The sequence below is a fragment of the Paralichthys olivaceus genome, chromosome 17 (genome assembly GCF_024713975.1).
Source record: "Paralichthys olivaceus isolate ysfri-2021 chromosome 17, ASM2471397v2, whole genome shotgun sequence".
In the NCBI taxonomy this organism is placed as follows: domain Eukaryota; kingdom Metazoa; phylum Chordata; class Actinopteri; order Pleuronectiformes; family Paralichthyidae; genus Paralichthys; species Paralichthys olivaceus.
This window is the reverse complement of record NC_091109.1, coordinates 5410275-5425832: the sequence shown is the minus strand read 5'-3', so window position 1 is coordinate 5425832 and position 15558 is coordinate 5410275. Positions and strand designations below refer to the sequence as shown.

The 15558-nt window shown below is 40.4% G+C and overlaps 1 protein-coding gene across 2 annotated transcripts in view; it reads left to right on the top strand.

Moving 5' to 3' along the window:
* Window positions 1-1509: 1509 nt before the first annotated feature.
* The window catches only part of stau2 (staufen double-stranded RNA binding protein 2), an 81482-nt gene continuing 67433 nt past the window's right edge, over window positions 1510-15558 (top strand). For both annotated transcript variants that reach the window (XR_002202734.2, XM_020087621.2), the window contains exons 1-5: window positions 1510-1625; window positions 3426-3633; window positions 4394-4524; window positions 4843-5002; window positions 6414-6549. Coding sequence is in view for 1 of the 2 variants with exons in the window: in XM_020087621.2 (XP_019943180.2) it covers window positions 3435-3633; window positions 4394-4524; window positions 4843-5002; window positions 6414-6549 (626 nt within the window). In the remaining variant the exon portion in view is untranslated. The remainder of the gene's footprint in view (window positions 1626-3425; window positions 3634-4393; window positions 4525-4842; window positions 5003-6413; window positions 6550-15558) is intronic.

Genomic DNA, 15558 nt, shown 5'->3' with positions numbered 1-15558 from the left:
AATATTTCATATCAAATCTGTCCCTACAAAAAATGAAACAGATCTTATGCTTGTTTGTACCCACAGATATAAATGAGGACGTGCACGTCACATAAAAGCCATCACACAACATAGTGTAATAGAAAATTCAGACGATCTCGCAGGAACTGCCAATTTTCAAAAAAATGGTCAGATGAAAAATGATAGTGAGCCATTTAAAATGATAAGAACTTGCACATGATCCACCTGAGAAAAACTGCATGTGACAAACAAAAATTTACATGACAATTATTCCAGTTAGAAAACAAAAAGTGTTATAAATTGAATTCTCATACTTAAGTTCAGGTACACCAAGGCTGTGGATAGATTCAACATAGGCCCAAACTATATGTCATTTTCTTAACTGTTTGTTAAGCTTCAAGCTTATGAACTCACAGCTCTGAGTATAACTTACTTTTAAAGGAGACACTACTTTTACTTGTACTCATATCTCATACACTCAAAACTACAAGTGAAGAACAGGTAGTGTAGTAGCACCATCTATTGGTCATACTACAGAACTGCTCTTATCAGATATTCTTGTGAGAATCTATAATTCACATTCATACTTAATTAACTAATAGTTGCTTTGTCAGAAATATATTAACATATGTATTTTTCTTTGGGCTCTCTCCAGCTGTGAGACCCCAGAATCGCCTCTCCACTTATTTTACCCACCATGATGAATATGTTCCAATTAATTTTTTTTGCAGACATCTTGTTTCATAGCAGGAAAATCAAAGATATCAGTGTCCAACAACATTATCTGTTGTCCCAGGAGGACACGAAACAACAGCTCAACCCTGAAGGTGAAGCAGCTGAAGGGGAAACAGACAATCTTTCAGTTTATCTCCAGTTAATACTTACACCATTTCCTAATGTGTCATGGGCCTGCAGTGAAAAAGGCTTATGGTATTTCACCTAACCCAAGCCATCAACAGCAGGTCTGTGGGATGAACACCTGCCCTGCCAAAGTGCCATTGAGCAAAACAGTGAAATGCTATCATCAGCATGGGCTGTAGGTGTTAATGTGTTTTTTTCTCAAAACAGTCCAGATTCAAGATAATTAACTTTATTCTGAATCTCACTTAACAGAGAGGCCTCCTGAGATACAAAACAGCCCAAATTATGCAAAGATAAAAGCTTAGAGGCTTATGTCAAGTTTCAATTATACTTATTCTTGTAAAATGCACAACTTCAAACAATCACCCGTGTTTATTTAGGCGTGAGATAAATGCAGTTTGCAGGAAACCGAGTGTGAAAAGGTTCTTTTCGCTTCTGAATCAAAGTTGCACCGAGCTCTGAGGAAGCACACCGGGAATGAACCACTCGTGTCACCGCGGGGGTGGACGATTCCTCCGAGATTTACCTCAAACTCCATTGGCTGCAAGTTGGCGGTTTACAAGCAAACAAATCAAAATGGATCAACGATAAACAAATAAAGTTAATAACCCAGCTGTTAAATCGAACCACTTTTTTAACTTCTGACGAGACACGTTTCCATTTTTCCACCCAGAGAAATGACGTGGTCCGTCCCCTCCTCTATCCAGTTCTCTTTAGTGTTTGCCAATGTCGGAGGTGTAACTGGGGTCTGGCCCTGGACAAAGGTAAAAACCACACTCTCATATTTGTCCCCGTGTTGTCAGACAGTCTCCGGACCGATCGCCAGGCTGTCGGCCGTCCGTGTGCGTCGCTCCTCGGGCTCGAATCCCCCCTCAGACCGTGGCGGAGGATGGGGCGGTAGGGAGATGCTAGCAAGAGGGGGGCTCTCGGCCGATCAGCCATGATGAGCTTCAACCGGCTAAACTAGCGCAACCGGAGGCGGCTCGGCGGCGTGTGCTCCCCGGGGGGGGGCGACACCGGCACTTCCGTGACAGCGGTCGTGCTCGGGCAGTCAGTCGCTGCGGGTTTCAGGCGCTGACATTTGCGGGAAATTGGTGTTTTCTTCGTGGCGGCGTTAGCTTCCGGCTAAAGCTGGACACAGTCGGGGAGCTGTGTTGGAGGTTCATGGGGTCGCAGACCGGCTCTGTAGCTGTGTCAGTCAACCCCAACCTCACACCGCCTCCACGGTCAAGTCACTGTCTAACACCACCATGCATGGAGGCTGCAGTCTGCATATCATATATATATTTAAATCTCTGTGTGTGTTGTGAGAGAGTTAAATAAAGAGTGACCCCGAGAATCCCAGGGGCACGCGAGGAGCACAAATCAATTACACTGCATGCAATTGATCAATGAAGGTCACGTGCCATAACGTAGTAAAAGTGCATGTTGTTTTGTGCACAGTTGTTTACACCGCTCCAGACCCTCAACTGTAAACAACTCCTGTTCTCCTGCTTGAAACCTGTCACCATTGACCCATGTGTGATCTGACACTTCTTCTTCTCTCTTCACTTCATGCAGTAGCTGAAGAATCATCCGGCTCATTCATGTCAATGATCTCGCAGGTTATTTCAGGCTGACATGGTGGTTCATGTTATTATCCAGCACCTGACGGGGGCCCATACTCATAGCTGCTGTTTTCATAGCTTCACACACCAGGAGTTCTTGTCTCGGTCTGACCCTCTGCACTGACATCTGCGGGGACAGGACAACATTCCCCCTCATGTCCCCCTTCACTGCCTTCCGCCCATATTAATGTGAACCAATAGTGAGTCCATAGAGGTACAGTTTGTACCTTCTTTTAATTTAGTTTTTAACATGAACATTGTACGTACTCACTTTGTTTCATGTTTTGTTAATGAAAAGCACAGTTTGGCCTCTTAGGTTACTTTCATTGCCTAGCTGCAGGCTATGAGCTGCTTGTAATTGCATTCATGAAAATGCAGCACACATCCAGAAAAAGATAAAGAAGGTAACGTGTGTTTTGTCGACTTCAACCAGATTGTTGAGCTCGCTCTGCTGTTCACATTTACCTATGTCTACTCGATGTACGCCCACACTCTCAGGTCTCAAATATAATGTCACTGAACGCCCGTTGTCTTGTTCAGGCTGCTATCACAGGATTCCCTGATTTTTCCGGGGAGCTTAGCAGCAGTAACATGAGCAAAGCTCCTTCAAATAAAGGTTCATTGTCTGGGTGTATTAGCTGCCAGTGGATCAGAATGTGAGATAGGCCTTTGCTGCTCAGTTTGAAGTATGCTTCCCGGGCCTTGCCTCAGAAACCTGTCGGAGCAGGGTGAAGCTTTGAACTGAGCTGAAACTAAAGTGCATTTGTATGAATGTTTGTTGTTAGACGAATGCTTAATACAGTATAAAGTCTAAGGCAAATAATCATAAAGCCTATCTTTTTCATTAATAACTCAGATGGGTCCCACCAGTAATCTATCTAATGTGATATGATTAAACTTTGCAATGATCAGTGGGCTTCAAACAAACTTAAAAGTTGACTAATTGTCTGGTTTCAGGAATAGAGCATGGCTCAAGTGAAAGTACAGACCTCAGCACCCCTGGCTGGTCCTGGCCTCTCCCCCGGAGTTCCCCCGATGGCCATGGCCAGCCCAGGATCCCTGGGTCTGCAGCCCTCCGTCAACGGCACAGGCCCGGCCCCCACACCCGCCTGCCCTGCTCCTGCAGTCGGATATGGGGACGCCCCTGTGTCTATCACACCGCCAGGTAGACTGGCCATTTTACTGAAAAGTTTTGCTTTCAGGAGAAATTCATTTTTTGCAATATATATATATGGTTTTAATTGTCATTCACTATAATTAGGTATTGTGATGCCCATCATTTTATGTACTTCATCAATCTCTTACTTTGAATTTGCCACATTCAGTGCAAAATAGATTAAATACAGTATTACCAGCATTGAACATTTTTTAAATATAAATCCCAAAGACACATCAATCAGATATTGCAATAATAATTATTGTATTACAAGGAGATCCTGATACAAGCCATTAAGAACAGTGCATAATCAAAATGAACTAGACATACTGATAAACGTTTCCCCCTGAGTTCTTGACCAGACTCTGATGCAGGTAGCTCAAGTTCAACATTGCATCAGAATGAATAACAGTTAATTTACATCAGAATGAAAAAAATGGACTGTTGACAGACCCGGAACACCTGATCTCTCCAGTGCACGTTTTTAAAATGTTGTGTTGATCAAATTACTGAATGTAAAACTTCCAATCCTGGTCTGAACCAAATGTTTAATGCTGCTTGTTTTCCAGCCCTTGGCACATTTTTATAAAATGATTTATATGAATGAATTAAATTGACATTTACTATCCTGAAGGAGATTCTAGCATTCACTCATTTTCCAATTTATTATATGAATCCATAGTAATAAGTAAGTAAATATACAGGTCTAATTCTGGTTCTATAACAGTGTAGGTCAGTATATCATGTATTCTGCTCTGCTCTTATTTAGGCTCGCCCCAGGAGAACATGGCAAACCCTAAAGAGAAAACTCCAATGTGTTTGGTGAATGAGTTAGCCCGTTTCAATAGGATCCAACCACAGTACAAGCTCCTCAATGAGAGAGGCCCTGCACACGCTAAGGTGAGTTATTATGACCCCACAGTCGTGGTCTTGTCTGGAAAAAGGCCTGGAGAAACATTTTTAAAACCCTCATATTATTTATTTATGTTTTTATTACATTTTTTTACGTCATCTCTGTCTTGTCGTCGTACACAAAGTACCTAAGGTGTCAAGTATGTGATGGAGTATGTGTTTCAGATTTTTGAGTACTGTTCGGAAATGAAAATTGGTCATGCAGCAGGATACATCCAGCTCCTGCCATATGGGCTCCCGAGAGAGGCCAGTAAACATGTCATTGCTGTCGGGTAATGTCTCTCTCTTTGGGTGTCACTGCTCCAGATCTTCACAGTGCAGCTGACTCTGGGGGAGCAGGTGTGGGAGGCGGAGGGCACCAGCATAAAAAAGGCCCAACACTCCACAGCAGCCAAAGCACTGGACGAGAGTGTCCTCCCCAGGCCTGCGCCCCGCTCCCCTAAAGTGGACATCAACAGTAACCCAGGTATCCAAACCACATCTAATTTTACTGTGAACAAAAAAATGACCTTTACACTCGGTTGTTACTCATGTGAACAACCTGGAATAAATATTGTAGTTTTATTAAATCTGGCAGATTCTATTGGAAATAAATCTGCATAATAATTTAACACTTCGTCGTCAGTGTTACTCTCAATGCAGATAAGTGTTTGGTATTTAGAGACAGTAAAAGAGACAGCCTGTACTGCATAAACGAGGCTACCTCTACCTTTACCTTCTTCTAGTTCACTGACATTTTTTCATGTCATCTCTGCTACACAATAACTGAGTCATTGTTAATGTTTTACATTTTATATATAACAGTTGAAGTTTGTTGTTGCTGGTTAAATAAGTTTTGTTCATTCTCCTCCAAGGAAGTTATGTTTTCACCTGCGTGCATGTGTTAGTTAGCAGGATAACACAAAAACTACGCTACAGATTTCTATGAAAGTTTGTGGAGGGTTTGGGCATCACCCAAGTAAGAACCTGTTCATTTTCGTGCAAATCTGAATCTCTTTCTTTAACGTAGCAAGATTTTCAACATTTCTCAGAGAATATCGATGAATCTTGAAGAAAAAAGCTCAGGCACGTTCAGAGGGCTGATATTTATGAGTATGTGTAAGTTGGTGCACATCCAAATGGATCAAGTGAAGTTAAATGTGCTTTAATTTTGTTTTAACTGAAGTTAATTTATTTATGGAGCTTGATGTGGTGTAATAATTATCAGACTAGAGGGAGATGGGAATAACTCAAAAGTCACTTCATGGAGTCAAGTCTTGCTGATGGGACATCACTTTTTTCAGCTGCAGGTGTGATTGTAACATTAGGTGCTAATGGTTCTTGTAATAGCATTTTTTTCTCAATTATTAATGGAACGTTTCAGAAGATTCGTAGATTTCCACTCTGTTTGACTTGTGGATGAGACACAGCTCTCATCCCTTTGGATGCAATTGAATAATCCATGTTCAGAACTAAGCCAGTGCCAGCCCTCTTAATAAAGCCTAAGAACTGACTTTTGTTTTATCTCTGGCCAAATTAATATCACTCGACTTGTCTTATCTCCTCTGCCCTCTGTGGCCCTGGATGTAGTGAAGACATCACAGTATAGTTCTTAATAGGATAAAGAAAGTCCTGTGATAATCTGTGCATCATTTGTGATTAGCAGTACATCATACAAAATCAGATGGGTAGAACATTAGTACAGTTTTTAAACATAATACAGACATCCTCTAACATGTTATCTTGTGTATTGCGTAACTATTGAAGTCAATTGGGGCATCTGTGTTATACAGTTATATTTTGTATTTGGCTGATGCAGTTATTTTATTAATATATGTTATTACTACTACTATTTCAATCTTTCTTTTGAATTTTGTTTTTCCCACCTTCTCATACAGGCAGTATAACACCCACAGTGGAGCTGAACGGTCTGGCCATGAAGAGAGGAGAGCCAGCTATATATAGGCCTTTGGATCCTAAGCCCATGCCCAACTACAGAGCAAACTACAACTTCAGAGGGATGTTCAACCAAAGGTGGGTCCTCTAAACCGAACTTGGCCAAAACTAACAGAACCAAAACTTTCTAAACATCTCTGTTCCAACTGAAACACCAAGTGCTCCTGATCTTTCCAAGAGATGATGCTTTTGATTTAGTTTCTCTTGCTCAGTGAAAAAACATTATTTTGGGCATGTAAATGCACAGGGTTGCCTGCCTTGAAGACAAGGGAGTAAGATACAGGATTCCATATTACGGTTTGAATTAACAACAAACTACAAAGTGTAAAGTACACTGAGGGAAAGCAAACAATCCATCTCTTTCGTTGTTAGTGCGCTCACTGTAAAACAATTTTAAATACATAGGTAAGGAAACATGAGGGACAGAAGTTGAGCTGTGTGACGCAAGCACTTGTTTATCCAGGTTATTTTGATAGACATGAAATCTTTTTCAGGAGTCAGTGGAACTCCCTCCAGATGGCAGTGTTTCCTCATTTATAAAAACCCAGCACTGCTTTTATAAGGTGATGGAGCACCCATTTTGTGATGTAAGTAAGGAATGTGGTGAATTTGTGCAGGGTTTTTAACATATAAACCTCTGCCGTGTAATTTACAATATTTGGAATATTTTCCATTATATAACACGGAAACATAAGAGGGAAGCATATGTCTGTTTTGCTTATTTACATAAACTTTAGGCTTCATAAATTCCTATCATAAGGAATTCTGATGCCAAATGTTTTCAGATTTAATTTTGAAATGTGGACACGTTGCCAGAAAATGTCCGTGATTCCGTTGCAGTGTTGGGTAACAGAGTCTAGTCAGCAGACAGTCAAGCATCTGGCACACATCTTCCACTATTTGATCCATGCAGGAACAAACAGGGGGTGAAAGATAAACGTCTGTGGGCCAGAGTAGAGAATGTGTTTCCCAGGAAGTCTGTCAATGTCATATGTCACAGTGATGAGTTTCTAAAAGACAGGCAGTATCTATTCCTCATTGTCCGTTTTGTTTTCTTACCACTTTGTAAGAGTCAGGGTGGGGGGGGGACTAAAAGACTTAAGAGTGTATATTATCCCAAGGTCACTTATGTTTTCACGGGGTCTCCTTGTTTCAGTTTAGTCGAGCCCTGGATTAATGAGAGTGAGACCTTCTGAATATGAATTCCCTTCATCAGATGACTGAATATGTGCTGGAGTGACGGACCATGTCCACAATCAGTCACCTTAATGATGCTGCAGGGAAGCGAAGGTTTCCATATGCCCATGTCCTTCATGATCATTCATGATCCGGAGTCATGTTGATGGAAAATCTCCCCATTAAAAGGGCAACCTGGCTCTGATCCATCAGCACTGTAATCACCACCAAGACCAGTATTGATTAAATCAGAAAGTGCCCTGATGAGGAAATATAGCGATAATATGAAACTTGCATTTATCAGGGTCTAAATGAATCTTATTTATGGCGAAGGGTCTGTGCATAATTCTTTTCCATCCAAGTCTACGTCTCAATCATCAGTTATTGTGCAGTCACATCCATGCCATTGTTCATCCTCGAATATGTACTCAGAATGATTTCAGCTGATTCAATTAGTGAAATGATGTGAATCATTATAGGGAAATCCAGCCCAATGATTCATAAACATGGTCATTGAATCAGGAAAACATTTGTGTTATCAAGATATGTGGTTACATCAATGTTAGCTTCATGGACAATCCCCGCTTACTGTGTTATCATTGGAGCACCTGATTCCAATGAGTCATACTGGGCTCCTCCAGCGTAGACGTCCACGGCGCTCCCATCTCTCCTCCTGCTGCTCTGCTCCTGGGGGAGCGGGGGCGCCGGCATCCCGTATTCTGTCAGAGTGGGAATTTGGATAAGACTAGCTCAGTTAGAGCAAAGCAGTCAGAAGCCGCCCACCTTTTCCCCACCCTCATTTGGTTATGACGGCAGCATTATGTCAGCTGGAAGGACAGTGGGATGAAGGACTGGGGGGTGCTTTGCTTTGTGACATTTCCTCCTGGGATGGTGGACAGATACTGAGCAGGCCTGTGCTGCTCTCCCCAGAGGAAAGCGAGAGGAAGAGGAATTTTACACCGACTGGAGCATTCACCGATCAGTCACAACGTGAAAACAGATGTAATATTGTAACTGATCGGTGTAAACGGAGACTTTTATTAGTGCATTTTTCTTACCAATCTTTTTTTCTGATGATTTGGCCCACGACTTAACTATTGTTTCACTGTCACTGATCTTATCGACCAGCCAAGCACAAAATTGTTATCGGTGTAAAGCCGATAAAAACAAATGTTTTAGTGCTAAAGAGACAATTATTTCCTTTATGAGTTAGTGGTTGACTGAATGCCCAGAAAAAAAACATTTACTGCAGATTTTATAGAAAGGAATCTGGGAATTAATCAGATATTAGTGGATTAGGGTTCAAATAGTAGAAATAAACAAAAATCCAGTAATAAAATATATCAAGGGTTTGCTCTGTAGTGAATGAGTAATTGGTCATGAGCAGCTTATTTGCAATTTCTCCACATGTTTCTTGACTCTGTCTGTTTCCAGGAGCATATTATGAAGTGACCTTGCTACAAAAGAGCTTCTGTGCACCCTCAGTGTTTCATTGTAGCAGGAAATGAAATGACTCTTGGAGGCACATTGACATGCGATCTACGTGACAATCAGTGTTACTTAATGTATAATTATACGCACAGTCAGAGACTATTAAAAACAAGAATCAATGAAACAAAGTACAGTTTGCACACTGATTAAAAGACACAATATGAATTAAATGATTTTCGTATAACATATTAAATCATAATCCTCCTTTGAAACACGCCTGTATATCCTGAATGAACATTCAATACCTGAGTTTGCTAACCTCGGCTTTTGATTGGGGCACATGAAAGGTTATTATAGATTATCGCTGTATTCTAGACTTGCCTTGTGGCTATACGGCAGTGTCCTTGTAAAATCAATGACAACCTTACATGTGCCTTGATAACGCTGTGTGTGTGTGTGTGTGTGCATGTGCATGCTCTTGTAAGAAACATAAAGAGACAGATGCGATAGAAAGATGGTCATCCTTGAAAAATGAAGGAATAACATCAGAAAGGAAAACTGTGGCAGAGACACAAAGGACACACACACACATACGGGTGTACTTTGTCATCTACATCTCTAATTGAGCCAACCTGGCTCGCTGAAAAGGCAAATCTGCCCATGAGCGCGTTTCTATATTCGACATTTCCTCTCATCTCTTCCTATGTGGAGGTATCGGATATCCTCTGAGGTCCTCTTCGCACACGCAGTCTGCTCTTTTTTTCCCCCTCCCTCTCTCCCACTCAACTTTATTATATAGTTTTTATATAGCTCTCTGGCCTGTTGGGCTTTACAAACTCATGCAGCCTAATCGGGACACTGTGTGCTCTTTGGTCCACTCAGGCATTCCACAGATATGGTTTCTCTTATCCATCCCATCATCAGCGCTGCCCTAAAACAAAAGGGGCCTGCCAAAGCCCACAAGGTAGAGACTTCAGAGGAATACAATTTTATTACATTGCGTTTTTTTTTTTTTCAACCCACCAAATATCTGCATACATCAGTAAATCAGATGCATTCACTCAGATGGGACATAAATCTCCTCGGGCGACATGCCAGAACAAAGTATAATCTGTCCTAATTGTACAAATGGGTGTAAACTCATAAAGCTGTGTTTTATAGAGGAGACTGGGGGTGGAGATGTGGAATACAGGTCCAACATAAACAAATGCTCGGAATGATTTGTACTCAACAGACTCGATGACACACATAGTCTGGTCTCCCCTTTCATCTCCTTGCGTCTGAGTGGAGTTTCGAGTTTGTGTATCCCTGTCTGTCCTCCTCGCCTCTCTCGCCTTGATGTATTGAATGTAAAAACGAACCTGAGACCAGCACGCACGAAGCAGGTTACATCAGTGGGCCCACCTTTTGTCATGACGCCTTTCAGCTCGCTTGGCACGGTGTGGAAGGTGACTAAAGTGCGCTTCTTCACAAGAACTCACATCCTTATGTTTGTGCGAATACACACCACTTGTACTTTACCTTACTTGTAGCTTTTCCCAGGAAATTGGAGCCTTCTTTTGCTGTAGAGCTCAGAGTGATTTGTCTTACCTCCTGGGTAGCTCAGCAGCAAATGGCTGTCAAGAGGAAAGGTTTGTTGAGAGATTTCTTGGGTCTACAGACATCAGCACTGAATGATATGAATCATTAACTCTGCAGAAAAGCAGCAATTTTATCACATTCACCTCCTCTGTCAGTAAATCCTTAAGTTAAAGTATACAACAATGTAAAGATGGTCTATTACAAGTAAAGGTCATGCATTCAACAGTTGATTTAATAAGTAACAGTACATTACTACACTATTTTAAGTAATAAATCCTAATTAAAGTAAATATAAGATAAATCCTATATTTTTACGTTATTATATGCTTCAGCATACCGGCAGCATTTTTCTATTGTAGCTGGCTGTGATAGGGCAAATTCATTTTGTATATAGGTTAGAGAAGAAGTACGTGCGTGTGTGACGTCTACATGGTCCATGTCCGTCTTTAGTGGTCTTTGACAAGTTATTATCTGAGGTAGGGAGTGTGGAGCGAAGAGAGAGCAAAAGATGTGGTGTTAATAAGATAGTTATATATATTATGTAATATCAACCTTATTATAATACTCAAATAATAAACCGATATGATATAATGCTGTTGCTATTACCAGCAACAAAAATAATAACCGTATAGTATGTCAGAATAATTATTATATACCCTATATTATCATAATAAATAATATAATAATAACCATAATAATAATTCACATACATCTCTACAGTGGTGAGGTCTAACATTAGAACGGGTGACGGGCGAGGTGAGCTAAGGCCCCACACCTGCCCAGGTTTTGTATTTGAAGAAGAGACAGATTCTTATCTTTTAACCACATTTAGAGCTCAGTCCACATCACAATCACTTATCACTCTCCTGTGCTTGGAAGAGTCTCTGGAAGAAGTGATGGGGAATTTAGAAATACCAGAAATCTTTTTACCACTGTTTTTCCTGGAGTTTGACTCAAACCAGCAGTAGACATACTGTAGGATTATCTTTTCAGGCTCACTCTGCCATGTTGCAGTTAGAGAACCTGTCATCTTGTGGTGTCAAAACAAAGCTTGTTCTGTTAAGTGACGCTGCAGCTCTTTGGTGGTCTTATACCAGCTGAGAGCTCATGAGGAAATAGTGGAAACTGAGCAGTGAAGCTGTGTTTCAAATCCTGTAATTGGTCCCATGTTGCTCTCTCAGCAAACCACAATGTAGCTAAAAGAAATCATATAGTAGATGGTCTCACATCTGAGTGTGAACTGCAACGACCTCACCTGTTAGAATTAATCAGACTGAATGAACGGAGAGAAAGAGTAAAAGAGTAAAGAGTAAAAAATGTTCGCTATTGATAAATTATCAAATATATATATATTTTGAAAATTGCAAATGATTCATACGATGTCGTTATCAAACCCTTATGACAAAGAAATGTAATTGAGGCACGATATTTTACAGTTAAACTATAAACCTTATATAGAAAACTATAAATAAAAATAAAAAACATAAATACAACCAAGTATGTGGAGCATGGATTAGACATCTAAACATTAAACAATTTTTTGGGCTTAAATATAAACAGAAACACAAACCTTTTGTCACATTGTTTATTCTGTGAAACAAATGTTTTCATATCAGCAAACATAAGCACTGATACCGATATTCGAAAGGCTCATGTTGGCTGACCTCTAATAATTTATGGCCTCTGTCAAGGAGAATTATGTTTTCTTTGCTTTTAGTTAACAGGATGTAGGATGAAAGGGGGCAGATCGAGGATTTCATTTTTAATGATGTGAGATGAAGCGTTTTTTTTGGCTTTTTTACTAATTTCCAGGGAATAATTGATGGATCTTGATAAAAAAAGAAAAGAAAAGAAAAATCTGTCATATTAACTGGTCTGATATCTGTGAGTGTGCATTTTGGTGCTGCTTCATTGAATTCAAGGCCACCGTCGACCCCTGGCAGAAGCGTGCACTCTACTGCTCATATGTTGTTGCTATCCACACGATCTGGAATGCTCATTGATGTTGCAACTAATTTAATCATACTCACCAATGAAGAAAAAACATTAATCAGGCAGTAAAATATAATTACATGTTGCCCTAGAGATGTTTCTGAAGAAAAACCATTTGCATGTATGATGGCTTGCATAGCAACCAACTCAGAAGAATCAGGCCATAATAATTGTTTTTATTTTGTAACAATATTGTTAATGTGGACAGAACGTTCAGATTTTAGGCACATAATCATTCATTCTTCAAAACCAGCGTTAAGTCTTAACAGTTGACACTGGAAGGGGGCCAGGGTTAAGAACTTGTTTTTTGATATGTCACATAAACACACAAATGTTTTGCACACATTGGCTGTGTCTTGTGTTGTACTTAAAAAGTCTGAATTATTCATGCAATGCCTGTTTTTAGTCAGATGATTAAAGAAAAGGCTGTTTTAATTACTCGCGCAATAAAATCGTTGTAATTTTTACGTCGTAAGCCTTGAATGTTTTTGTTCTGTAGCACGCCACCTGTCAGCCACAGTGCTGTAAATCTAACATGTTTGGAAACAGTACTTGATGGACCACTGTGACTCAGCAGTTAAGTGTGACAGGAGGGCCTGGGTAGGTTTACATGGAGCATGACTTCTCGTGAGTCAGTCGTGGAAGGAGGGCAAAGATTACAGAGCTCGCACAAAGAGAGCTTTAATCTCAGGTTCAAAACTCAAACCACAACAAACATTAGAAACAATTGGTTGGTTTCATTAAAGTTATGAAGCAGCGAAGTCAGTTATGAAACCTGTGTTTCATGCACTATGTCTCTGAGCTGTTAGTAAGAAATAGCTGCGTATAAAGGCAGCGATATGAGGAGTGTGAGACACCAGCTGTCTGCAGCACCTGAGACACAGCAGTATATTACATTACACTGGAGGGAGCGAGCGAGAGGGGGAGTATATAAATTGTCTCCATGTCAGAGTTTATTTTAAAACCTACAGAATGTGAATAAAAGACATACGATGAAATCTACACGAGACTAATTTGATGTGTGTTAGTGATAAAACATTTGCACTTGATATCAAAGCATCTCCAATACTCTAGTGATGGTTTGATTTCCCACAGAGCATTTTTATTCTCCACCGTCACAGTGTAGAGGATCTCAGGGTCAGAGTTGCCTTTGGGGGGGGGCGTCTGACTGAATAACGCTGGTTGGGATTTCTCTGAGGCGGCTGTGGATCACATTCACACTCATGGTCACACATTTTCTAATTATCACTTGATAGTCTGTTCCTGGAGGCTATGTTTTCACCCCTGCCTGTTTGTTTGTATGTTTGATTGTAAGCAATGTAAAACAAAAACTACTGTATAGTGATTTACGAGATTCTTATCGACCAACTCAGTGGAAGGGTGTGGTTTGGGTTGGGGGAGAACACACTAGATTTTAGTGTGGACTTTAATGATGGGGCTGTTCCATTAATTCATATTTGTAACATTGCTTTTTTTAAACATTTCCATTGATCTCTCAGAGTAATTCATTGAAATCAGGCATTGGCTCAGGGGATCAGGGGACTGATATTTATGCGTTTGTGTAATTTGGATCGCCCTTCACATAAATTTAAATGTGGACTTTTGGGACTTGAGGGAGGTATGTGCTCTACTGAGTGCCATTTGAGTTGTAAATGTTTTAAAACCACAACCACTCAAAGCCAAACTCTTAACTAAAAGTATCTATAGTGTATAGTTTATAAATAAAAATGAATTTATAGTTTCTCACTCATGGCTCACACTGTGTCTGTGACTTAGTTACAAAGCTTTCATGGTCTTTTGGGGAAAAAAGGAGAGAATCAGTAGATTGGATAAAAGCTTTGGTAACACATTTTGATTGTGTCTGTTCTCAGCAGGCTTAAAACCAAAGTAAAAGGATACAATTATTGGGCCTAAGTTGATTACATTATAGGCATGTCATAGTCAAATGATAAAATAAAAAGCAGAATACAGTCTTAATTTATATGCTCATGGTCTTTTCATCATTATTATCGTGCATGTTGTGAATTTGGTCACATTCTATTGTGGCTCTGAGGGCTCAACACACAAAAAAGATACATGCAAATAGGTGAAAATTAAAGGAGAAACATTCAACATGATGACAACACGTGGAAAAAAAGTGATCACATTTTCATTTATCTTGAAACAGACTCTTGTTGGTTTCTGTGTCATGTACAAAGGCTACAAACATATTGCTTAATGAGCAATTACCACCATAAGAATAATTTCATTTGAAAAACCACTGCTCTGTCACACTTTAATCTGCTTCTTCTTAGTGGATAAGTGGTTTCTAACCACAGACATTGTCAAAGGAATTACTGATACAACCCCCAACACCACGACAGTTGGTGTTTTTAAGCAGCAATTATTTGACTAAACGGATTGAGTTCTCCCACCACTCTGCATTAGCTATTGCGTGAGGCAGAAGGGAAGGAAAGCAATCAATGATGGACGCAGGGAATGAAGTATGGAAGTTGGGAGGGAGAGAAAACAAGTAAAAGTCTGGCAGGGGATTGGAAGAAAGTGCAGCTGGTGGAGAAGTGAGTCTGTCCAAGTTTTTCTTTTTCTTCCAAATCTCTGTCACCCTGTTGCTCCCAGTACAGGGCTCTGTGTGTCTGTGTGTCTGTGTGTCTGTGTGTCTGTGTGTGTGTGTGTGTGTGTGTGTGTGTGTGTGTGTGTGTGTGTGTGTGTGTGTGTGTAATTGTGGTTTAATGCACACAGCTATTTGTGTTTGCGTGTGTGGCCAGTTGATGTCTTGGTGGTCAAGTACAGTGACGCTGGAAGATGAAGTGGGCCAGTACACTCCCTTATTCATGTCATGATTTGTCTGTGTTTTGTTATCCCACTCTTTTTACTTTCTGCTGCTTTTTTAGTAGAAAACATATGTTT